Source organism: Drosophila serrata, unplaced genomic scaffold (assembly GCF_035046125.1).
Source record: "Drosophila serrata isolate PLE 108 unplaced genomic scaffold, ASM3504612v1 contig_348, whole genome shotgun sequence".
Taxonomy (NCBI): Eukaryota; Metazoa; Arthropoda; class Insecta; order Diptera; family Drosophilidae; genus Drosophila; species Drosophila serrata.
Window position 1 is genome coordinate 1 of NW_028257246.1, and position 26,410 is coordinate 26,410.

Sequence of the window (26,410 nt, forward strand, 5' to 3'; positions counted from 1 at the left end):
GGAATACAAGATAAACGGCGAAGCCGTCCATTTGAATGCCTGCCACGTCTCAAATGATGTGAAAACAGGGCCACCGACAAACAGGCTGCCAGACAGGCACTTGTAGTCCTACATGTGTGCTGGCAGATGATGGCTCGTTGGCATGAGCATGGGTTTGGGCAAGTCCTTAAGCTGATGCTAAATACCCCCACAACACGCAGGCAGGAAAATATTTGCTGCACGTGGCAAAGTCCCACCAGTGGCCCACGGCAACACAGACGAAGGAACATTGCTTAATAAAAATATGAACCGCTCGGGGAAATTTGATAATTTTGAATCGGGCAAACGAGAATCAAAAACATAAAATGCTTACAGTTTAAGTGTAATTGAAAACGACAAACTCGATCCGGGCAGTGTTGTGTGCGAGGCTGCAACTTCCGCCCAGATAAGGCATTAACTTAACTTTATGTGGTCTAGTCGTGGCTAAACTTGGAGTCGAAGTTTGCGAGCTTGGCAAGCCGGCTGGGAGGGAGCAGCAGTCCAGGAGTGATTATGCAAATTCCCAATCGGATCAGACTTGGCTCTGATGTTTCTGCAAGAAATATTATATACAGTATTTTCAACTTTGAATTCTCTGCAAGCGAAACTCGTTTTACGAGAAGCCAACAATTTTTATCCTTTACTGAAACCAGAATTTATACGAACATAATTGTTTGAAGAATAGCCCAATAGCCCATCGCGCTTTCTCTCCTGACCTTCAAAGCAATAAAACGGCGGCAGTCTCCCAGCACCAATGGGCAGGAGTAGAAACCACAAGCAGGCACACTTCCTGGTAGGGTCACCAACAATTTCGATCTGAAAATGAAAATACAGGTCTTTTCCACGTTTTACTTTCGAATAATATAGTTGTATTCGAGTTTCGCATACCCGTTTCAGTTTTCTCTTCCGAAACTCCCAACGGAATCGTATCTTTCTCTGTTAAGTTTCTTTTAACTGCCGAGAGAAACAGCACGGTAACCTTCCGATTGCCGTTTGGCTCTCGTATTCGGATCAGCCACACTAGAATTCATTACTTTGTAATACAATGCGATTATTATACCAATGAATGGTATTATAATTTATATTATATTATAATAAGTCGGACAACTATGTTCATACATATGCAGTAGAAGCTATCGTTAATGTAGTGGAATATACCAAACGGTGAATGTAATACTGCCGCCTAGAAAACCAATTGCACGCTCTGGTTTATAAAAATCTGCGAGCAATTTTTTAAGTCCTCCTGAACACTACGTTGCTCTTCTTCTTAGTTCCGAGAATCGTAACTATCCTGATTAATCTCTGGCAAAAAAAAAGTAGATAACTGCAATCAAATTTAGGGTCGTAAGATAGAGTGACTTGAATGTATATAATAGCCCCGTTCTACTGCTGCATATTTTTACATATTGAGTGATTGAATTCGGATACATTCCTTGCTTAATTGAAGTCTGACTTTTCAAATAAAAATAAATTAAATCTATATATATAAAAATGCTCTGTTCGTGTCTACATCCTTCATAGACTTGAAAAGTTCTGAACCGTTTAAGCCCAAATTTTTACACAACATGCGTTGAGGTTCCAGCTCGGTTATTGTCTACTTTTGATGTTGATAGCTTATCTGCGGTCGCGAATATATCAATTTTTTTAGCGTTTCCCCGTGCCCCTACTGCTGCGCCCTCTACAGGCAGCCAGCTGAATCAAAGCATTTCCTGTCAAACATTCAAAACATATTGAAAGAAGAAATTGGAGATACAAATTTTATTTTTTTGTTCAGGTTCAGTAAGAAACGAAGTCATGCCACCAAAGAAGTCGAGATTGGGTCGTCGTATTCGCAATACAGAAGCAAAAAGACGTAAGATTACGAATATGACTGACGAAGAACGGGCCTCCATCCGAGAGACGCGGCTGCGCGATGAACTTTTACTCATACAGGTTAATGGTTCGGAGGACCGATTGCAATCATATATTGAAATGTCGTCAGTTGTTTCATCAGTACATTGTCGATATGTATGCAAAAATTGAAACAGAACGTTTGCTGTTCCTCCGATTGAATCAGACGAAACTTCGGTCGGATGAATATATACATTTGCGGGATGCTGTGATGAATGACCGTAATACAATCAACGTTGGAAAGCTCACGATTTTGCCATCCTCATACATAGGTAGTTCACGCCACATGCAGGAATATGCTCAAGATGCCATGGCATATGTTCGTTGCCACGGCCGTCCAGACTTATTTATCACCTTCACATGCAATCCAGCTTGGGACGAGATAGTACAGCTGTTATTTCCTGGACAATCGTATAGGGATAGGCATGACATCACAGCCCGTGTTTTCAGACAAAAGCTCAAGTCACTGATGGATTTCATTGTGAAACATGGAGTTTTTGGATCTGTGCGGTGCTGGATGTATTCAGTAGAATGGCAGAAGAGAGGATTGCCGCATGCGCACATACTGATTTGGCTGTATGATTTTTATCAAAATTACTCCAGATGAAATCGACGATGTTATATGCGCTGAGATTCCACGGGCCGAGGTTGATACGGATTTACATGAAGTTGTCATCAAGAACATGATCCATGGCCCAATTGGTACCCTCAACCCATGTTCACCATGCATGGTAGACGGGAAGTGTTCCAAGCGATATCGTCGAGCATTTACAGCCAACACCGTAACAGGGGACGATGGATATCCTCTGTATGGGAGACGGTCAACTGAAGATGGAGGGACTTCGGCAAATTTAAACATGAGAATTGGTGATATTGAGGTAGACAATCGTTGGGTTGTTCCATACTCACCACTATTGTCAAAATCATACAAAGCGCACATCAACGTAGAATATTGCAATTCCGTGAAATCGATTAAATATATCTGCAAGTACGTGAATAAAGGCAGCGATATGGCAGTTTTTGGTGTTTAGGCAGAAAATGGTGACAACAATGCAGTACGAGTTGTCGATGAAATATCTCAATACCAGGCTGGAAGATACATAAGCAGCAACGAGGCTGCATGGAGAATTTTTTCGTTCCCAATTCATGAACGCTATCCAGCTTTAGCTCACTTGGCAGTCCATTTGGAGAATGGTCAAGGTGTCTATTTCACAGAAAGAAATGTGCAAGAAAGAGTCCTGAATCCGCCAGCGACAACTCTGACTGCCTTCTTCACCTTATGCCAGGAAGATGATTTTGCCAGAACCTTGATGTATTCAGAAGTGCCCTCTTAACCATAATATGCCACAGAGAAACGTGGCAGGGTACAGCTAGTTTTATATAGATCTATCCATTTTTGCGGCTAATGCATTGTCAATGCATTAAAAGTGCCGTATAGTCGTCTTGCACTTGTGTAAAACCCTGTGTAGCTCTCAAGTCTCTAATAAATGAGGCAGTGTTATACTACATAATTTACGCGATTAAAGAAAATATATATCAATATGTAAACGTTATATGTAATATGGGACTTGTTTCGCATGCCGTCCGCTTGATATCTTGATATCTTCTCTATGGATATCAGTACTGGACAGTGTTGCTAATTTGTCCTTTATTTGGACATCAAATGTCCTAACTTCATGTTGTCTGTTATCATTATTTTGTTGTTTTTAATTTTCGATCCAATTTATAATTTGTAATTATGTGACATAGCTTTCATATCTTATCAGTTGAAAACTGAAAATGTTATAATTTTAATTTTAATTTCTCGATCGTTCCTATGGGAGCTATATGATATACATAGTTGTCCGATTTTCATAAAATTTTACACAAAATTGAAGAATAATATGAAATGACTATATCTTAAATTTGATTAAATTCTGTTGAAAACTGAAAATGTTATAATTTTTTTTCTAAAAATTTTCCGATCATTTCTATGGCAGCTATATGATATAGTCGTCGGATCCGGCCCGTTCCGACATATATACGAGTGAGATTATATAGAAGGCTAACTACAAAGTATCAGATAGCTTCAAAACTGAGAGGCTAGTTTGCGTAAAGACGGACAGACGGACAGACGGACATGGCTAGATCGACTCGGCTGTTGATCCTGATCAAGAATATATATACTTTATATGGTCGGAGTTGCCTCATTCACTGCGTTGCAAACTTCTGACTGAAATTATAATACCCTGCAAAGGTATAATAATTGGGTAAGTTGGTCATGGCGTTATTAAATTATTTACTTACCAACACGTTATGCTATTGTTTATCTAAAAAATCACTAGTAATTAGGTATCGTTTTCAATAGACATATAATAATTGTAAAGCCAATAGTAAAGATCGAACCGCTGGAGCCCAAAGAGGCTACTGAAAAGGGTTAAAGAGTTAAGTCGCAAGCGCCCTACAACGGAAATGACTCTTTTTGAAGTCGCTATGGTAAAAGCGACAGCGGCGGACAGATGAGTGAGTGGCAATAATAATGGATATTTTCCTCATTTCCACTCATTTTATTTAATACTAGCTGTACCCTGCCACGTTTCTCTGTGGCATATTATGGTTAAGAGGGCACTTCTGAATACATCAAGGTTCTGGCAAAATCATCTTCCTGGCATAAGGTGAAGAAGGCAGTCAGAGTTGTCGCTGGCGGATTCAGGACTCTTTCTTGCACATTTCTTTCTGTGAAATAGACACGTTGACCATTCTCCAAATGGACTGCCAAGTGAGCTAAAGCTGGATAGCGTTCATGAATTGGGAACGAAAAAATTCTCCATGCAGCCTCGTTGCTGCTTATGTATCTTCCAGCCTGGTATTGAGATATTTCATCGACAACTCGTACTGCATTGTTGTCACCATTTTCTGCCTAAACACCAAAAACTGCCATATCGCTGCCTTTATTCACGTACTTGCAGATATATTTAATCGATTTCACGGAATTGCAATATTCTACGTTGATGTGCGCTTTGTATGATTTTGACAATAGTGGTGAGTATGGAACCACCCAACGATTGTCTACCTCAATATCACCAATTCTCATGTTTAAATTTGCCGAAGTCCCTCCATCTTCAGTTGACCGTCTCCCATACAGAGGATATCCATCGTCCCCTGTTACGGTGTTGGCTGTAAATGCTCGACGATATCGCTTGGAACACTTCCCGTCTACCATGCATGGTGAACATGGGTTGAGGGTACCAATTGGGCCATGGATCATGTTCTTGATGACAACTTCATGTAAATCCGTATCAACCTCGGCCCGTGGAATCTCAGCGCATATAACATCGTCGATTTCATCTGGAGTAATTTTGATAAAAATCATACAGCCAAATCAGTATGTGCGCATGCGGCAATCCTCTCTTCTGCCATTCTACTGAATACATCCAGCACCGCACAGATCCAAAAACTCCATGTTTCACAATGAAATCCATCAGTGACTTGAGCTTTTGTCTGAAAACACGGGCTGTGATGTCATGCCTATCCCTATACGATTGTCCAGGAAATAACAGCTGTACTATCTCGTCCCAAGCTGGATTGCATGTGAAGGTGATAAATAAGTCTGGACGGCCGTGGCAACGAACATATGCCATGGCATCTTGAGCATATTCCTGCATGTGGCGTGAACTACCTATGTATGAGGATGGCAAAATCGTGAGCTTTCCAACGTTGATTGTATTACGGTCATTCATCACAGCATCCCGCAAATGTATATATTCATCCGACCGAAGTTTCGTCTGATTCAATCGGAGGAACAGCAAACGTTCTGTTTCAATTTTTGCATACATATCGACAATGTACTGATGAAACAACTGACGACATTTCAATATATGATTGCAATCGGTCCTCCGAACCATTAACCTGTATGAGTAAAAGTTCATCGCGCAGCCGCGTCTCTCGGATGGAGGCCCGTTCTTCGTCAGTCATATTCGTAATCTTACGTCTTTTTGCTTCTGTATTGCGAATACGACGACCCAATCTCGACTTCTTTGGTGGCATGACTTCGTTTCTTACTGAACCTGAACAAAAAAATAAAATTTGTGTCTCCAATTTCTTCTTTCAATATGTTTTGAATGTTTGACAGGAAATGCTTTGATTCAGCTGGCTGCCTGTAGAGGGCGCAGCAGTAGGGGCACGGGGAAACGCTAAAAAAATTGATATATTCGCGACCGCAGATAAGCTATCAACATCAAAAGTAGACAATAACCGAGCTGGAACCTCAACGCATGTTGTGTAAAAATTTGGGCTTAAACGGTTCAGAACTTTTCAAGTCTATGAAGGATGTAGACACGAACAGAGCATTTTTATATATATAGATTTATATTGTATGGATTCCTAGTCATAGAAGTTCTATCTGCAAGGGTATAAAAACTTCGGCGAGCCGAAGTTGGCTTCCTTTCTTGTTTTTTTTTCAAGTTCGTTGAAGTCCAAAGATGGTTTCTACGACGAGAAAATTCTAATGATGGAAGGAAAAACTATAAAATCAATATGTATTTTTTTTCATTTTTATTCATTATTATTTCAATAAGGCCTGACTGCATGATGCTTTTGATCAAGACCCGCACCGACAACAACTGTATGATCTCAACCCTAAGAATGAATTAATTCTAACAAATCTTCCACTACTAAATGAAAAACAGAGTTTTGTATTTTATACTCTTAAGAAAGTAACAAATGAGGAAACTGGAGGGATTTACTCCTTAGATTCAGCTGGTAATACAGAAAAGACTTCTTTGATTTCTCTAATATTAGCAACAATTCGTTCACAAAATAAAATTGCACTCGCTTCGGTGGCACAACAGCCCATTCAGCTTAAAATTGCCAATTACTATACAAAGCAATGAAACTTCAACCTGCAACATTTCAAAGAACTCTTCAATGGCAAAGGTTTTGAAGCAATGTATACTGTATGTTTGGGATAAATGTAGAATGGCAAATAAAAAATCATTGGAGGCCTTTAATGATCTACGGAGCACGCATCCCGATGACTCCGACTGATATACTTTTTGAATTTAAAAGACTACAGTACGGCTTGCTTTTGCTGTGAACATAAATAAGTGTCAGGAGAAATAATTAAGTGTTTGTGGTATTAATCTACAAAACACATGTTTCTCATACGGTAAATTATAAGTTTCCTGTTGGAAAACGATCAGATTTGTTTGTCTTGCGCCATATAATCAAATCAAAAAATAAACAAATGAGAATAAAACAGATTTTTGTTAATAATTATGATTCACTTGATTGACTTCTAGTCCTTTACCATCCTCAATTGGTAAGACCCGTTTGCAAGAAAGTAATAAACTGCTGCCTCCTGCGTGACCTGTATCTGCTAACAGTAGAAAAAACATTTTTGTAAAGAAATAACGCAAGCATTTTTAAGTTGGGACGGGAAAAACGGCTGACATCTGCCTTAGTTTGTCAATACTCTTTCCAGCCCTGCCACCGACATTTGATTGCAGCTATCGAATGAATAAAAATTATCAGATGGGTTCTATGAAATCTATATGATTTAGTCCAAGGCCAGCTAAATGATATAATCGTCCGTTCCAGCTACTACACGAGTGAAAGTAAATAGAGTACTTACTGCAAAGTTTCATTTAGATAGATAGTTTTAAAACTGGGAGACTAGTTTGAGTAGAAACGGATTTACGGACATGACGGATTCTGATCAAAAATGTATGTACAAATATACTTTATATGGGCAGAGATGACTCCTTACTTGGTTGCAAACTTCTGACTAAAATTGTAAAAGTAGTGGTGAGTAGGCACATAAAATAGAGCGTTTTCAAAACCAAATCAATGCTTCCTAAACGAAGTCTTATTAAAAACTCTTTCGCGTGAGTCGGTGCTACGGTTAGTGTAGAACAAGGTAAATCTAAATCTGAAAATATATGATAGAAATAGCAAACTACACGAGCATAAGCTGGTGAAAAGCTACCGACGCCACTTGGATACCTTACGGCAGCTCGTACTGCAGGAGCCGCTGCAATTTCGCGACACCTAGCGTGTTTGAGGCACACATTTTATCTAAGTCAGAAGTATTTATACGAAACCTGTTTAATTATTTTCATTTTCAAAATTAACTTTAACCAAGATTAATATTGTGTATAGGTATCATGAATTAATATCTGCTTAGACTACCATTTGCATGTATTAGAGCTAACCAAGTTTACGCAAGCTCTATGGTCATATTGAACCAAATACCTTAAATTTCAGCTATATGTATAATGAAAATGTGGTCAGAAAACGTATGTCTGACTTTTCAACGCACAAAACGAAACGAAACGTCCTTGTTTCAGGGCAAGTACTCGCCTTTTAGATTAGAAACGATCGGAACATTTTTAGAAAATAAATATCTTTGCCAGTTTTCGACATCTGAAAAATCTGATGAAAACTGAAAACGTTATAATGTTTAATTGTATCAATTTCTCGATCGTTCCTATGGGAGCTATATGATATAACTGTCTGATTTTCATAAAATTTTCCACAAAATTGTAGAATAATTTGAAATGGCTATATCTCAAATTTGATCAAATTCTGTTATAAACTGAAAATGTTATAGTTTTTGTTTGTAAAAATTTTCCGATCATTCCTATGGCAGCTAATTGATATAGTCGTCCGATCCGGCCCGTTCCGACATATATACGAGTGAAAGTATATAGAAGACTAAGATAGCTTCAAAACTGAGAGACTAGTTTGCGTAGAAACGGACAGACTTACAGACGGACAGACGGACATAGCTAGATGGACTCGGCTGTTGATCCTGATCAAGAATATATATACTTTATATAGTCGGAGGTGCCTCCTTCACTGCGTTGCAAACTTCTGACTGAAATTATAATACCCTGCAAGGGTATAAAAATTGCCGTTTTAAGCTCTTATGGTATCTGAGTTCTGTCGTTTCAGACGGACGGATAAACCGACATGGCTAATTCGACTCCGATGGCGATTCTGATTGGGAATATATACACTTTACATATATATGTATGTACATACATATATGCTGCGCTTCTTGTTTGAACTACCGAAACGAGTTGAAACTATGCTTAATATACTCATAACAATCCAATTTTTCCCCACAGTATTATCGTCAACGGTTTATAGCCAAAAACTTTGAATTCAAACCATATTAAATTTAAATAATTTGCTTTTTAAGGTGGCCTAACTTTCCAGACGAAAGTCATAAATTCAATTTAAGTTCGCTTTCTTTTGCTAGCTGCTCAGCTCTGTCGCTTAGAATTCCAAAAGGCCAACTGTCAAACTATTGCGAAATCTTCAAGCCAACTGTCAAAAACGTCGACATCATTAAAATGTCATAGTTATCATCCGCCCGCAAAATGCACTCTATCCCTAAACTGTCAATTCACCAGTCCACTCAGCCATCCACCAACAGGCTCTCCCACTGCCTACCTATCCCCTCCGCAGGAGTGACAAAAGGAAGCGGGGCGGAGGGGCCGCTTGGTTAAATGTTCACAAATTTCGCGCACTTCCGTTACATTGCGCATCCTTTCTGACTGTTTATTTTTCGGTGGCGCTTCCTCCAGACAAACCGCAACGGAAGCACAGCAGTGCACTTTTCTGAACCTCCCAACGCTCCCCCACCCACACAAGGCATTTTCCGCCATTCTAAGGCCAATCGCGAAAGGGGAATTGACAATGCGAATGGGACGGTATACCCGACTTACAAAATGCATGGTATAAATATGAAATATAAATAATAATAATGCAGTCACATCATTTAAAGGCTTGATTTTAAACCGACTGCTAAATTACCAACTGATACCAGTTAAGGTTAAAATCATCTCTTGTAGTGTACGAGATTGTATTAATTATAGCAGCGCCCAAAGTGAAACATTAACCAATACTTACAAACAAGAAACTCCAGCCAGGCCAATAAATCCTTATAAATCCATTAAACCATATTCGACGTTTTTTTTCTTGGGCTCAGATCGGAGCCATTAAACTTTATTTCTGGCATTTTATTTTGAGAGCTAATTAAGTACCGATATTAGTGGAAGCTGACTGGATGTAATAATTGTGTGGACCATTGGTTTCGCAGTTAATGAGCCGGAACAAGCTACCAGACAAAACGGCATGCCAGAGGCGTTGGGCAAGAAAGCTGGATTAAAGTTCAATTGACCAGAGAGGGCGGAGACTCGGTTTTTGCTCCTGAATCGGCTTCATGGGCGGCTGCTTTGACATCTCCATAAGGCACCAGCCTGGGGGATGGGTCCTGCCTCTCATCACTGTCATAGTCGGAGTCATCCTCGAATGGATCGTCGTACAACGGTACGTCCTCGAAGTAGAGAACCATAAGTATCAGGCCCGCCACCAGAAATATTGCGACGAAATAGTGGTCCCTCGCAACTTCCATCTCGACTGTCCACAAGTACTTTTTGATATTTTAGATGCATCCGGGACACTCCGGCTTCTCACAGCAGGAGTCGCTTTACCAGGTGCGATTGGTCGAAGCCATCAGGTAGTCAGCCATCAGCAGGTGAACTTCACTTCTAACTTGTCCATCATGTCCATGGCCCAGCACTGTAGGGTAACTTGCGTCGCATAGTACTCAAACTTCCAGCGGTACATGAACCGTGTGGAAGCGATGATGGGGTTATAAAGGAGGACCACCAGTCCCATCAGCATATACAAGGCAAACTTCAAGACGCTCGGGTTCTGGGCCATTCGGATTCCCAGGATCGCATTTAGAATGTATACCAGCAACGTGAGGGCGCGCACCCAAAGCAGCCAGGCTCACAGGCCAACAGGGTAGACCCGCAGGCCGGGAAAAGTGAGGGACCTCAAGTAGTAGTGGCCCATAACGTCCAGCATAAAGATCACTCCCACCACTATCAGCAAGACGTTGATCTTCACCACAAAAGCAAGCGTCACTCGAAACCAGTGACAACGCCTTCCCATTTCGCACTCGAAGGATCCAATGGATAAAAGCGGTGAGTCGGGATAGGTACAAAATGTGAATTCCTGTTTATTTACTTTGAAGTGAAACGAGTTCGGGCTGCCTTCGCTGTGAAGTCGCTTATCCCGCCCTCTGTTGCTTTCGTCCCAGTCCAGTGCGGCCCCGCTCGGGTGGCTAATATCAACATTTGACTAGCCTCTCTCCTGCCTCCAACGATTTCCAGCCAGACTTGTTGTCATGGCTCCAAGTGCAAATGAGTTTGCTTCTCGGGAAAATGAAATTCAGCACCTGTTGCGGACGGGCTTCCGTTGAGGCGGACGAACCCAACAAAAACAGTCGGATGAAATCAAATATTTGTGCGGCGACTTGTAGCAAGCGGATACTGATTTCTCATATGACCTATGGAAATGCGAATTTACAGTTAATGAAAACGGTAAATGCCACTTAATATTGAAAATAAAAATCACAAATATCTTGGAAAATGGGAGGTTTGTTTTTGTTTTCGTTCGACTTTCTACAATACTTTGACTTTCGTATTGAGCGAATGAAAGACTTTCCGCTATCCACTGCTGAACCAAAAAAATTGTTTATAAATAGTATGAGTCCTAATCTATGGCCTTCTTCTTACTTCAGTCAATAATTACAATTTTTCAACAAATGCGCTAGAAACGCCCTTTTGCTTGCTTGAAGTCAAAGTCTTTTACTGTAATTTGCTTAATGCCCAAAAATTTGAATTAGAATTCTTCCTTCTTTTCAATCAAGTGCCATTTTATGATTCAGCTCCTGCTTTACTCCTTTTTAACGAAATAACTATTTATTTTATTTTTAACAGAGTACATTTTCCAATGATGATGGTGACTTTTTATTTGTACACACCACAAATATTTTAAAAGCCGTTAACACGGTTTTATTCCTGACATTTGTATTAAATGAAATTTACGAGAAATAATTAATTTGACTTATCTGTATATTCTTTAGGAAAATAGTCTAGAATGCGACAGTAGTGTATGCTCACAGTGAGATTATAAGTACCAAATGTTTTGTGCGTTAAAAAAATCATTTTGGTTTTGCATAACATTTCTTATAACTGATTAATTTATTTGAATTGTTTTCTTAATGCGTAATGCTTACCTTAGATGCTGCTTCATTGACTACAGATGGAATATATTTGCTCAATTTTTAATTAACTTAAAATTAGAATTATTTTACATCTATGCTTTAATACGCGGAAATAGCTTCTTCCGCATTTCACTACTACTAGTTTTCCTTATTTTACCAGTCCTTTGAGTCTCGAGGGTGATAAATTGCTATCATTAGGTATTACTAGCATAGAGTTCAAATGGAGCAATAATCAATGACTGGACTACTACCTACAATGTGGCTTGTACTGTACAAATATCGATAGGTTGCTGGCTGGCAATTTAAGCTTTCGATTTTCAGCTGCTGCCAATTGACTTATTTAATTAAAAAGTTTTCAGGGCCTAGTCTTAACCCTTTTCGGCTGCTGCCGGGCTGTCATTGTTTATTAATTAAATGGAGATGTTGCAGCTGAGTCGTTTGTCGCAGCTTTTGGCTGTAGTGTCTCGTATTTAACCGAAAGTTTGGACAACACATTTCGACTGCCTTCGAGCTGCTGCGTAACAAAATCAATGAATTACTTTTGAGTATGCGGTATACGGTGTACTGGGAATTCTTTAAACCTACCTGTTTGGTAACTACAAAAGCCACCTGAATTTGAATCTTTTCATACTGGGAACTGTTGCAGGCTTGTTTGTCCCATTAAGGGGTAAGCGGATCATCAACTATTTATAAGTAAGTGTAAACTTTTACACTTCTACTTAGCTTTACATACTCCCCATTAGTCGGTTGCTGAGCAGACATGTGCCACCTTCAGTGCCCTACAATGTGTCAGCTCATCGAAGTGAAGGGTTCCACAAATTCGGTGTCGCAAGAACTTGGCACTTGCTCTAATTGATTTATACAAACGACATTTGGAGTCTCGCTCATGAATTACCCAACCGCTTCGCTGATGAGCTTATAATCACGCTACTGGCAGCCATATAAAAGGGCTCTGCCGCCGACCTTTGCACTCGAGAATTCAAATTCAAGGGAAGCCACCATGCAGCTACGCAGGATCTTTCCGGCCATGTACACGCTTTCCGAGGATCTTCCGGCTCGCTCCAGGGACGCGACTCTGTACCTACTGCGCTGCATCTTCCTGATGGGCGTGCGTAAGCCTCCCGCAACACATTTCCTGGCCTACGTCTTGTGGTCTTTTGCTCTGAATCTGAGCTCGACATTCTATCAGCCCATCGGCTTCCTTACGGGCTACATAAGCCATCTGTCGGAGTTTTCGCCTGGCGAGTTCCTCACCTCGCTGCAGGTTGCTTTCAATGCCTGGTCCTGCTCCACCAAGGTGCTGATTGTGTGGGCCCTCGTCAAGCGGTTCGATGAAGCCAACGCCATTCTGGACGAAATGGACAAGCGACTCACGCAGGCCAGCGAACGCCTGCAAGTCCACCGCGCGGTCTCTCTCAGCAACCGGATCTTCTTTTTCTTCATGACGGTGTACATGGCGTATGCCACGAACACCTTTCTCTCGGCGATTTTAATCGGAAGGCCGCCCTATCAGAACTACTACCCGTACTTGGACTGGCGCTCCAGTCACTGGCACCTCGCCCTGCAGGCCGGCTTGGAGTACTTTGCCATGGCTGGCGCCTGCTTCCAAGACGTCTGTGTGGACTGCTATCCCGTGAACTTTGTACTCGTGTTGCGCGCCCACATGTCCATCTTTGCGGACCGACTGCGTCGCCTCGGCACTGATCCGGTGGAGAGTCACGAGGAGCGCTACGAGAAGCTGGTGGAATGCATTCAAGACCATAAGATAATACTGCGGTAAGTAGTCGTTGCTGTTGTTCATATTTAGGCCAAATAACTATGGACACGAGTTGATATACCGGTACCAGATAAATTCGCGCCTAGTCCTCGTGTTCTTTAAATTCGGTACACATAGAATGCTTTGACAAATTAATTTTATTAACTTTTTTATATACATTCCCTTTATTTAGCAGGACGTTTTTATTTGAAATCTAAAGCACATTAAGCCGAAAACTCAATAAGACTATTTAGAGCCTGTCTGCCCTGGCCAACTGCAGGGTATTATCAAAGACAATAGACTTTATTGTCTTTGGTATTATAATTTCAGTCAGCATTTTGCCATGCATGAAAGGAGTCACCTTCGATCATATAAAGTATATACATATTTTTTGATCAGCATCAACAGCAGAGCCGATCGAACCATGCCTGTCTGTCCGTTTCTACGCAAAGAAGCCCCTAAGTTTTGAAGCTATCTGAATAAAACTATACAGTTAGCCATAGCAACGATTGGAAAATTGTTAGAAAACAAAATTATTACTTTTCTATTTTTCAACAGATTTGCATCGAATATGATAAATAGCCATGTTATATTAATCTAAAATCCGGGCGGAGTCGGCAGTTTCTTTACTCGACAGTTTCTGTCTATGGGAACTGGATGTGTTAACTTATATATAATTTGTATTGCATTAATTCCTAGTTATTGAAGGTCTATCTGCAAGGGTATAAAAGCTCCGGCGTGCCGAAGTTAGCTTCCTTTCTTATTTTTATTTGGTACTCTTTACAAAAAAATTTCAAAAATTTTAATATTTAAGTGGCTGTAGCAGCTGACGAAAGCACTAATACGTATTGCAAACACAACGTATTGGGACTTCCCCCAATACGAAAAAAACACAAAACGTACACAAAAAGGATTGCAATAAAAAACAAGAAAGGAAGCTAACTTCGGCACGCCGAAGTTTATATACCCTTGCAGATAGAACTTCTATGACTTGGAATCCCAACAATATAAATTATATTTATTTGTGTTAAAAAACAATGAAGTAATACCTGCTTTCATTTTATTCACCTTTACATAGCAGTTTTACAGTCACAGATGTGCATTTTTCTCCACATCTAACGATCGTTTGTATGGCACCTATATAATATAGTAGTCCGATTTTCATAAAATTTTACACAAAATTTAAGACTGATATAAAATGGCTATACCTCAAATTTGATGAAAATCTGTTGAAAACTGAAAATGTTATAATTTTTAATTGTCTTAATTTCTCGATAGTTCCTATTGGAGCTATATGATATAGTTGTCCGATTTTCATTAAATTTTATACAAAATTGTAGAGTATAGTAAAATGGCTATATCTTAAATTTGATCAAATTCCGTTGAAAACTGAAATTGTTATAATTTTTTTGTGAAAATTATCCGATCATTCCTATGGCAGCTATATGATATAGTCATATATGATATATATGATATGATATAGTCCGATCCGGCCCGTTTCAACATATATACGAGTGAGAGAATATAGAAGGCTAACTGCAAAGTTTCATTCAGATAGCTTCAAAACTGAGAGACTAGTTTGCGTAGAAACGGACAGACGGACAGAAGGACAGACGGACAGACGGACTGACGGACAGACGGACAGACGGACAGACGGACAGACGGACATGGCTAGATCGACTCGGCTGTTGATCCTGATCAAGAAAATATATACTTTATATGGTCGGAGGTGCCTCCTTCACTGCGTCGCAAACTTCTGACTGAAATTATAAATAACAAGAAAGGAAGCTAACTTCGGCCCGCCGAAGTTTAACTACCCTTGCAGATAGAAATTCTATGACTAGAAATCCATACCATATAAATTATATATATATGTGTTTAAAAACAATGAAGTAATACCTGCTTTTATTTCATTCACCTATACATATTATATTTGCAGCTTTATATTCACAGATTTGTATTTTTCTTCTACATCAAACGATCGTTTGTATGGCACCTATATGATATAGTCGTTTGATTTTCATAAAATTTTACACAAAATTTTAGAATAATATGAAATGGCTATATCTCAAATTTGATTAAATTCTGTTGAAAACTAAAAATGTTATCGCCACCGCGATTGTCAGTCTTCCGACAACAGCCACCGCCAATCTCATTCCTCTCAAATTTCTCGATCGTTCCTATGGGAGCTATATGATATATTAGTCCGATTTTCATAAAATTTTACACAAAATTGTAGAATAATATGAAACGGCTATATCTCAAATTTGATGAAAATCTGTTGAAAACTGAAAATATTATACTTATTAATTGAATTAATTTCTCGATCGTTCCTATGGGAGCTATATGATATAGTCGTCCGATTTTCATAAAATTGTACACAAAATTGTAGAATAATATTAAATGGCTATATCTCAAATTTGATCCAATTCTATAGAGAACTGAAAAAGTTAAAATTTTTTTTGTAAAAATTTTCCGATCATTCCTATGGCAGCTATATGATATAGTCGTCCGATCCGGCCCGTTCCGACATATATACGAGTGAGAGTATATAGAAGGCTAACTACAAAGTTTCATTCAGATAGCTTCAAAACTGTGAGACTAGTTTGCGTAGAAACGGACAGACGGACAGACGGACAGACGGACAGACGGACAGACGGACATGGCTAGATCGACTCGGCTGTTGATCCTGATCAAGAATATATATACTTTATATAGTCGGAGGTGCCTCCTTCACTGCGTTGCAAACTTCTGACTGAAATTATAATACCCTGCAAGGGTATAAATATACATATGTAGATACTTTTCAATGTGCACGTCTAGAGGCGGTCTTGGGCACTAGAGTGTTAAAAATATAATATAATTTGATTTTTTGTTTGCAAAAATAGTTAATAGCCCATTTTTAATAAAACATTTACATTTTCTTTATATGTACTTATCATTTCTATGGAAGTATTTAACTTGCCAGACAATCGGCAAAATACTTATCAGAAATCGTTTATATGTATTTAATAAAGACTAATTTACAATATTATTATTATTTACATTTATTAGAATTATGTTGTTTTATGCGATAAATTGAAAACAACCTACATGTATGTATGTATTTAAATATACTCATGATTATGGCTGCTGTATAATTGCAGAAAAGTTAACGACATTCACTCAGAGCCCTGACTTGAATAGTTGATGGTTAACTGCATCAATTTTTTATAGCAAATTTTATGACCATTAAAAGTTAAATTAAGATTATCTTTAAAAATAATTTGACAAGTTTGTAATTCTGGAAAACCGGGATTACCGATGAACCAGCCTCAAAAGTAAGTTGATTTTAAATTCTGCCTGCTTATCTATATAGACGGCTGTCCACAATGACAACTGCCATATAACTCATCTTATATGAGGACTTTGGAAAATCGGCAAAAGTTCTATGTTTATGTTCTTATTTGAGGACCGATCGATTTTCAGTGTTTTAATTGAAAACAGCAAAAACCTAGGATATTTGGATTTACGATGTTATCATGTTTTAATAATTTTAATCTGTTTTGCCCCTTACTCGTTCAGCTATGTCGATTGTCTTCGTCCAGTGATCTCTGGAACCATATTTGTGCAATTCTTGGTGGTCGGCTTGGTCCTTGGCTTCACCCTTATAAACATTGTTTTGTTCGCTAATCTGGGATCGGCCATCGCTGCGTTATCTTTTATGGCTGCCGTGCTCCTTGAGACCACGCCCTTCTGTATACTCTGCAACTATCTGACTGAGGACTGCTACAAACTTGCGGACGCTTTGTTTCACTCCAACTGGATCGACGAAGAGACTCGCTATAAGAAGACCTTAATGTACTTTCTGCAGAAACTTCAGCAGCCGATAACATTCATGGCCATGAACGTATTTCCCATATCCGTGGGCACCAATATCAGTGTAAGCACATAACATAAGTTGATAGTTGAAAATTACTGCATTGATTAAATTTATATTGCAGGTTACCAAGTTCTCATTCTCAGTCTTTACTCTGGTTAAGCAAATGAACATTGCCGAGAAACTTGCCAAATCAAATGATGATGAGTAATGAAATGAGTTAAGGGTGTAGATCATCGTGGACGCCTGAAAATTTGAGGGTTATTCAAAGTTATTTAGAATACAACTTTATATTTATTAGTACATCAAAGTACATATGTTAAACTAAACAATACTTCTTAAAAGTCAAAAAAGGCATTTTTTACGGAATGGTCGGATGGTGTACATGCTGCACACCACATTTGTTATCTGAAATTAAAAAACAAAAATATTTTATGAACTATATAAGTATGCCTATAGCATGATGTAGCCGTTTTTGGGAGTACTTGGAAAAATTTTTTTTTTTTAGACGAAATTTTTGTTTTAAAAATTTATAACTTAAAAAAAGTTTAATATCGATAAAAAAAAATCCTACGTCATGCCATAGAGGACGTTATAGAGAAGCTGTGTAACAAATTTGAAGAGAATCGGTCCAGAAATTTTTGAGAAATCATGTACACCGTTTTAAAAAACGCAGTTTTGAGAAAAACGCAAAAGAAGATAGGGAAAGTACTTAAGGTATACCGGCAGCGCTAAATTCTAATGTCTGTCTTAAAATGACCGTAAGAATATTAGCATCCAGATTAAGTAAAAATAATCAGATTTTTTTTTAAATGTACGGGTGGTCTACCTTACCTTAATACATAAATAGATACATACATGCATAGTTATGAATTTAAACAGAATGTCAGTTTTTAAATGAATTCTTAAGAAAGCAAAACCTCGAGATAATAAAAGTTATCCCACTCACACTTGAAACAAGAAAGAAGCCTACATCGGCACGCCGAAGTTTGTATACTCTTGCAGTTTGTAATTGGATTTCTAAGAATTAAGCGCTTGAAAATTTTTGTCATAATTCTTTCAGATTTTCCGCTCTGGTTTTGTATACAGTACGTAGCCACTTGTGCCTAAATAATAATCGAAAATATAAGAAACATCTATTTTTTCCGGAACTATTAAGCGGATTTTGATTATACATGGATCCAAAGAATTATAGCTGAAATACTGCATAAGTCCAGATTTACTTATTTTTAGGCAGCCAGGGCTCCTTGGCACATAGTACAATGTACATATATTGAAACGACTGGATGGATTGCCTAAGAATGGAGAAATCTTTAACGGTTTAGCAATTTATGGAATAAATATTCAATGTTTTAAAACAAGAAAGGGAGCTAACTTCGGCACGCCAAAGTTTATATACCCTTGCAGATAGAACTTCTATGACTAGGAATCCATACAATATAAATTATATATATTTGTGTTAAAAAACAATGAAGTAATACCTGGTTTCATTTCATTCACCTATACATATTATATTTGCAGTTTTACATTCACAGATTTGCATTTTTCTTCTACATCAAACGATCGATTTTATAGCACCTATATGATATAGTTGTCCGATTTTCAGGAAATTTGACACCAAATTAAAGACTAATATAAAATGGCTATACCTCAAATTCGATGAAAATCTGTTGAGAACTGAAAAAGTTATAATTTTTAATTTTATTAAATCCCGATCGTTCCTATGGGATCTATATGATATAGTAGTCCGATTTTCATACAATTTTATGCAAAATTGAAGAGTATAGTAAAATGGTATAGTAAAATTTAATCCAATTCTATTGAAAACTGAAAAAATTAAAATTTTTTTGTAAAAATTTTCCGCTCATTTCTATGGCAGCTATATGATATAGTCGTCCGATCCGGCCCGTTCCGACATATATACGAGTGAGAGTATATAGAAGGCTAACTACAAAGTTTCATTCAGATAGCTACAAAAATTAGAGACTAGTTTGCGTAGAAACGGACAGACGGACAGAAGGACAGACGGACAATGCTAGATCGACTCGGCTGTTGATCCTGATCAAGAATATATATACTTTATATGGTCGGAGGTCCTTCACTGCGTTGCAAACTTCTGACTGAAATTATAATACCCTGCAACAGTATAAAAAGATAACTAATACCGTTAAGCTTCCGCAGGAACCTTGGGCACAATGATTAATTAAACCCAAGAATCCAATTTTTAATTTTATACAAACTCCCTCAGTAGAAATTATTCAATATGTTGAACCAAATATCATACTTACATGAAATCTTACGGAAACTTCTATTACACAAAATTTTCAAGAATTAAATAGCGATATAAAAATAAGTGGATGCAAAATTATTAGAATAAGACAATGTAGATTTAAGATTGAAAATGTTATTTTAAGCGAAAACTCCTCCTCGACTAATGAAACTAAGAAAAAAGATAGTAAAACATAATGACGTTTTAAAATTAATTTCAGATAATAATAACACACTTTATGTAATTATAATCTGCCTTGCCAAAAGCTCTTATGGCGGTTCCACCGACGAGACATATTTTTGTCTCGCGGCTCTCCCCTGATCAAACATCGGAAGATGTTCTCGCCTTTATACAAGGCAAAACCAGAGACGAAAAAATTAAGATAAAGGTGGAAAAGTTTAAATTTTCTTACGCAAGGGACATTTTATCTTTCAAAATAAACGTCCCTAACGAGCTCTTTAACACTATTTGCTCTCCCAACTTCTGGCCAGAGTACATCGTTGTTAAGGAGTTCGAGGCGAAGAAAAAGAAAAAGCAGCTTGTAGGATAACTCTTCCCAGGCCTGATCATACCACAAAACTAACCTACTCCCTAGGTATTTCCTATCAGAATGCAAGAGGCTTACGTAGTAAGCTTCCTAACTTATATTCTGATAGCCTTTCGTTTGCATCTCAGGTTATTGTGCTCACAGACACCTGGTTAAAGCCGGAGATTCTGAGCTCCGGCTAGATCGCCCTATCAGACGCGGGGGTGGAGTTCTTATAGCGGTGGACTCCTCACTCACGTCCGAATTATTAACCTTCGAGGAATGTAACGATGTCGAACTCCTCTGTGTGAAGCTATCTATCAAAGGTAGCTCCATCTTTATTACCTGTTCCTACATACCTCCACTGTCGGAACTTCCTATTTATTAGAATCACCTTTCCGCTATTCAGATGGTTTCCAGTAGACTTTTGGATAGAGACCAGTTGGTAGTCCTAGGAGATTTTAATATCCCTGATGCTATTTGGTGCTCAAATAATTTCACCAATACTCTCCATACACCTACACAACATGACTTTATCACTGGCTTGTTTGACATTTCGCTGTCTCAAGTCAACCATGTTCGAAATTCCTTACAGCGCTTGCTCGATCTTTGCTTCGTCTCTGATCCTGCGAGAGTCAGTTTAGCAAGGGTGGCGCCTCTGACGCAGCCCGAAGATCCTTATCATCCAACTTTCGATGTGTCTCTTGATATTGGGTGTGACGTACAGAATATTTCTGACCGTCCAGCCAATAAAGTCCTATGTTTTCGCAAAACGGACTTTGAACGGCTGAATAATTTTATAAACGAGTTCAATTGGTCCGATCTATACATGTGCACTGACATGGCAGTTGCCGTGGATATTTTTTTACAGTGCCATGAATTCATTTTTTACTGAATGTGTTCCGTTATATTATCCGCCAAGCTCGAATAAACCGCCGTGGTTTACTAAAGAGTTGAGCCGACTTAAAAATAAAAAATCTAGGCTGTATACTAAATTTAAATTCACCGGTTCTCGATCTGCCCTTTCATCTTATTTATTAGCTCGGTCAAACTTTACCGTGCTGAACGCGCAGTGTTATAAAAACTATTTAACTCGTTGTATGCCCCAGTTCTCACAGGACCCAAAACAGTTTTATAATTTCGTTAACACTAAACGTAAGCCTAAAACAAATCCTTCCTCGCTTTCATTTGAAAATACTACCGCAAATAATGATCAGGCAATAGCCGATCTACATATTTTCGCAGTTTTTTTAAACAACCTATTCAAGCTCTTCGTATTTACACCAGACTTATTCCTACGACATACCCAAATCAAACTTAATTTTCTGTCCTAGCCTAAACGAAATCTCTCCTGGCCGACGCCCTGTGCTATCCGCTTCTGAAATTGTTTACCTTGTCCTTAGAAACCTCACACTTTCCCATTATTTGGAAGGAATCGTTTATTAGTCCTCTCCACAAAAAATATAGCAATTATAGAGGAATCTCTAAGTTGTCGGCCATCCCTAAATTATTTGAAAACATTATCACCCCTCACTTACAGCACCTTTGTAGATCGGTTATTTCTCCATGTCAACATGGTTTTATTAAGCGAAGATCAACAACAACAAATCTTTTGGAGCTCTCTTCCTATATTATAAAGGGCTTCCGTAATAATTGTCAGACAGATGTAATCTATACTGATTTCAGTAACGCATTTGACTCTGTTAGCCTTTCTCTCCTCGTTAGAAAACTCGATTCAATGGGTTTTCCAAGTGATCTTCTTAATTGGATCTCTAGTTATTTGAATGGCAGGACGCAAAAGGTCCTCTTTAAGAATAATTTATCCAATGTTCTAAGGGTTACATCTGGCGACCCCATCTCAATTAACACAAACAATTCTTGAAACCAATAAGTGGCGGTCCCTAAGTGACAGTCGCACTCTTGATTAATGTATACAATCAAATATCCCGAGCTATCGATTTCGCTTCTAAGTTCCTGTAAGCCAAGGGCAATAGAATTAAGATTTTGAACTTCAAAAATTAGTCTTAAGCTAAGCTTAATCAATCGAATAAAGAACACTAATTCAACCACCCGTTGCTAAATTTATTCTCAGCGTGGTTCTTTGTCAAGTGACGGACCATTAATTCGACTCACAATAAATTTCACTATACGTGTATATAGGACTGATTTTGTAAAATTGAGCGTAACTCGTTCTGTCCAAATAGAAAGCTCGTAAAGGTATACGAAAACATTTTTTGGAAAATGTAAAAAACAAAAAATTTCTCTCAAAGTAAATTTTTGGAAAAAACCAAAACACAATTTATAAATTAATATTAATTCAGAATATCAGCATTTATATGAACGGAGAGTAGCAGGGAATGACGTGAGGCTTTAAGCTTAGACGTCTCAATGCCACATTGCACCCTTACAAAATGGGAGAAGCTGACTTGGTCAAGGGTGAGATTTAGGACCAGCTTAAAAAAGGCATCATCCTAACGTCAAAGCCCCCTACAATAACCCAACAACTTACATACGATTGTGGGCGTGCTTGAAAACCATTTTGGCGTCAGAACTTCGAATGCCGCCCCTCTACAGCGTCTCCAATGCACATGGCATGTTTATCTATCTATCACTCTGATAGAGCTTGCTAGGTGCCTGAAAACCGACAAAAAGGCATAGGTGACGTCGGAGAACTACTTTTTTTCTTTTAATTCACCACGATCACGACTGTCATGGACAAAAGACTAGCTGACGTTTTATAGACACACCCAGAAGACCCACAATACGACGTCGCGGTGTCCCCTAAATTCGCTCAGAACCATGTTGCGTCCCTGTGTGGCGGTCTCTCTGCCAAATTATGTGCTTATACAATTAATAACCCAACGGGCGACCTCACTCCCAAAATTAATGTAAGCATAGGGCAGTATAATTAAGCTGCATTCGAATAAAACAAGAACATTAAAAACGGAACTTGTTTTGACTCCTAATTAATTCCTTCTTGGCCATTACAGGGCTGTTTGACTCGACATTCAAAAACAAATAACTTTCACTTTATGTACATAGCTAGTCAGATACATTTTTATATTAACTTAATTTCATAAACAAAATTTAATAAAAATCCACCACACATGCTGAAACTCATACCCCCCATCTATCATACGCTCCACGTGAACACATCACCGAATACTTTCAGGCCACGTACATTCCCATCATTTATGGGAGTAGATAAGTTTCAAATTATTATCATTATTATTAGCGTGAAGAATATAAACAAATATCAACCCACAATCAATTTCTTTGCGGTCCGCCATCTGCAGCTACTAAACAAAGCTCAGTCGACTTAAAGTATTTGTATTTGGAAGGATAAGCATTTAATAAAATGTATCCGCTCATTTTCTGGCTCTTTTTAGAATCTTTTATAAAATTGATACTAATTCTCTTAACCTGTTTATTAATCAAATGCAGTCCGCCAGCAGCCCCAACCAATGTAAAGAATCCACTTCCAGGACAGGCGATTCCGCTCTGAAATAACATAAACAATTTACTAATAACATTAACAATTTAACATAAACAACTTACTGAGTGGCACTTCACTCTTAAATTATGTATACAAACAATATCACAAACTTATCTAAATAAAAGCCAGAACAGTTAAGATTTTAAATACTAGAATGCCGCGTTAAGCTGAGGTCAAACGATTTAAAACGATGAAATCAATTCTTCGTTCACCAGTTTCTCCTTAGCACTGACCGTAGCCCATTGACGGGACATTAGTTTGGCTCACTTTAATAAATAAACAATAACAATTTCACTGTATATATAACAGTCTCTCCGTTGCAAACGAGCAACTTATCTGCGAGACTTAGTTTAAGTTCGATCCTAAAAATATATTGTAAAATCACTTGTTGCTCTCTAAAAATAAACAGGGTATTTAACACACTTTTATATATTAATAATTTCTGGCACACTGTATGACCCTTATGGTGTCCAGGAGCTGAGCCAGCAAAGTACGAAGAAATGGACCGTTCCTTTGTCTTATTGGTGGCCAGCGATCGTATGACTGGCAATTTGTGCTTGGGGAGTGGTCTGCCACGGCCATCTAAGCGTCGACTTCTGTTCTGATTCTGTTTATTTGGATATTCAATAAAGAGCACATAGCTCGAATACTAACTCCGGCTTGGCCGTCACTGTCCAGTTAGTTAATACAAATTGGTTATTGTGCCTTTTGCACCCATTGCAAAGAAGGTAGTTCCTCCCATCCTAAACTTCTAGCATTCAATTACATATTAATCTGATAAAAGAGCACAAGTTTCAAAGAGTATTTTTCCGGCTACCGCCATTAACTAATTCATAATTTTACACTAATTGAGTCTCCAGAAGCTTATGAAGGGAAGTCTAGCGAACTTGGAAAAGGCAAATTTCTGTTATACCCTTCACCTTATATCAGATAACCCTTAAATCAGAAACCATAAACTCTTTTTTAAAAAACCAGTATGGAGACTAAGTGCATCAAAATCGACAAGAAAATTAAATGAAAGCAAGTATTACTTCATTGTTTTTTAACATAAATATATATGATTTAAATTGTATGCATTCCTTGTCATCGAAATTCTATCTGCAAGGGTAATACACTTGTACGTGCCGAAGTTAGCTTATTTTCTAGTTATATTTATGTTTACTTATATTTTATAGTTTTGGTTTACTTCAATATTAACTCTCTCCATGTTATATATTTTAAAACATTTTAAAAAAGCAAATCAAAAGAACTTTAAAATGGATATACGCATTAGTAAAAATAACCGAATCATTTTACTAAACTACTTACCTTAATTTTTAAAGCAGCAAATTGGTGAAGCTTGATTTGGGTTGGGCTTAAATTCGACTGGTAAAAAAAATAATAAAATAAATTTGTACTTTTCACTTGGCTTTACATGGATTCTGACTTTAAACGACTCTCGGCAGTTATAGCCATTTGTACGCCGGTCTTTTCGTTACTAGATGATAGGGTAAAAAAAATTCCACTGGACTGCGATCCGTTTTTTGTTTCCATCTGCAGGAGCCTTGATCACCTTTGATTGGAGGCGTCCCTTGTCCCTCTCTTTGTGGGCTGTGGTCAGCCGAGACGTACGGAAAAATCCCTTAGCAACTTGGTGCCAATCTAATAGAAAAATTTTCGTTGGTTTGTGACGGCCAACAAATGTGCCGAAGCTAAATAAGAACATTTACCAAAGATATTTCTTATGGTTTGTATTCGGTTTTTACACCAATTGATTCGTAAATTAAATATGAAATATTTTAAAATATTCACTGATTAATATTTTCAATTATTAAAGTGCAGCAAACAAAAAAAACTATAAAAGACAACTTTTTTCCGTTGTGATCGATGTGGTTAGATGGAAAATAATGCTTCGGAGCAGAAATCTGGAGCTTATATTTTTCCCACTCTTTTATTAGTTCGGGATGTATGTATGTAACGGAATCTTTGAACACTGTTTTCAAGGGTTTCCAAATATCTGATAAACTTGAAACTTCTCAAAGAACGATGACAATACAATCATTTGATAAAAATGTTTCATTGTCCTGATTAGGATTATTTAAATCCTCCGTAAAGGGGCAAGAGAGACAGAGCTAGCGCGCGATCTGCGCATGCCTGCTGTACAAGCTTATCTACAACTTAGTCGTGTAAGAACCTTAGACGGTATTCGCATTGAAGAACTTGATTGCTCAAAGTTAACAGGAAAAACCCCATGCAACAAAGAGGCCTTAAATGAAATAATGAGATTATAAAATAGTTCGTTAGATATTTCATAATTACATGTCCGCAAAAAATGATTATTGCTAAATCGAACTAAAATACGAATAAATAATAGTTTAAAAAACTAAAAAAACACGTTTTTATAAATAACCGAACTAAAGAGAAGAAAATAATTTATAATTACAAGCAAAATTATTAATTTCAGAGCAATAGTATATATGTAAGTATAAACAAGATCACTAAATTCTGAGTTAAAAGCGTGGGGTGCATCCGGAGACACTGTATATATATATAT

General features: G+C 38.0%; 1 protein-coding gene and 1 pseudogene across 1 annotated transcript; one reads left to right on the forward strand and one right to left on the reverse strand.

Moving 5' to 3' along the window:
* Positions 1–10,066: 10,066 nt before the first annotated feature.
* LOC147642818 (uncharacterized) lies at positions 10,067–10,854 on the reverse strand (annotated as a pseudogene).
* A 2,087-nt stretch (positions 10,855–12,941) lies between these two features.
* LOC147642819 (odorant receptor 42a-like) lies at positions 12,942–17,939 on the forward strand. Its single transcript, XM_086838510.1, has 3 exons — positions 12,942–13,747; positions 17,292–17,649; positions 17,711–17,939. Exons 1-3 carry the CDS (start codon positions 12,972–12,974, stop codon positions 17,795–17,797), a joined length of 1,221 nt encoding a protein of 406 aa, XP_086694636.1. The 5' UTR covers positions 12,942–12,971; the 3' UTR covers positions 17,798–17,939.
* Positions 17,940–26,410: the final 8,471 nt, after the last annotated feature.

Coding starts and splice junctions, on each gene's coding strand:
- LOC147642819 (XM_086838510.1), top strand. CDS start 12,972: ATGCAGCTACGCAGGATCTTTCCGGCCATGTACACGCTTTCCGAGGAT. Junction 13,748..17,291: donor GACCATAAGATAATACTGCG/GTAAGTAGTCGT, acceptor TTACTCGTTCAG/CTATGTCGATTGTCTTCGTC. Junction 17,650..17,710: donor CCGTGGGCACCAATATCAGT/GTAAGCACATAA, acceptor TTTATATTGCAG/GTTACCAAGTTCTCATTCTC.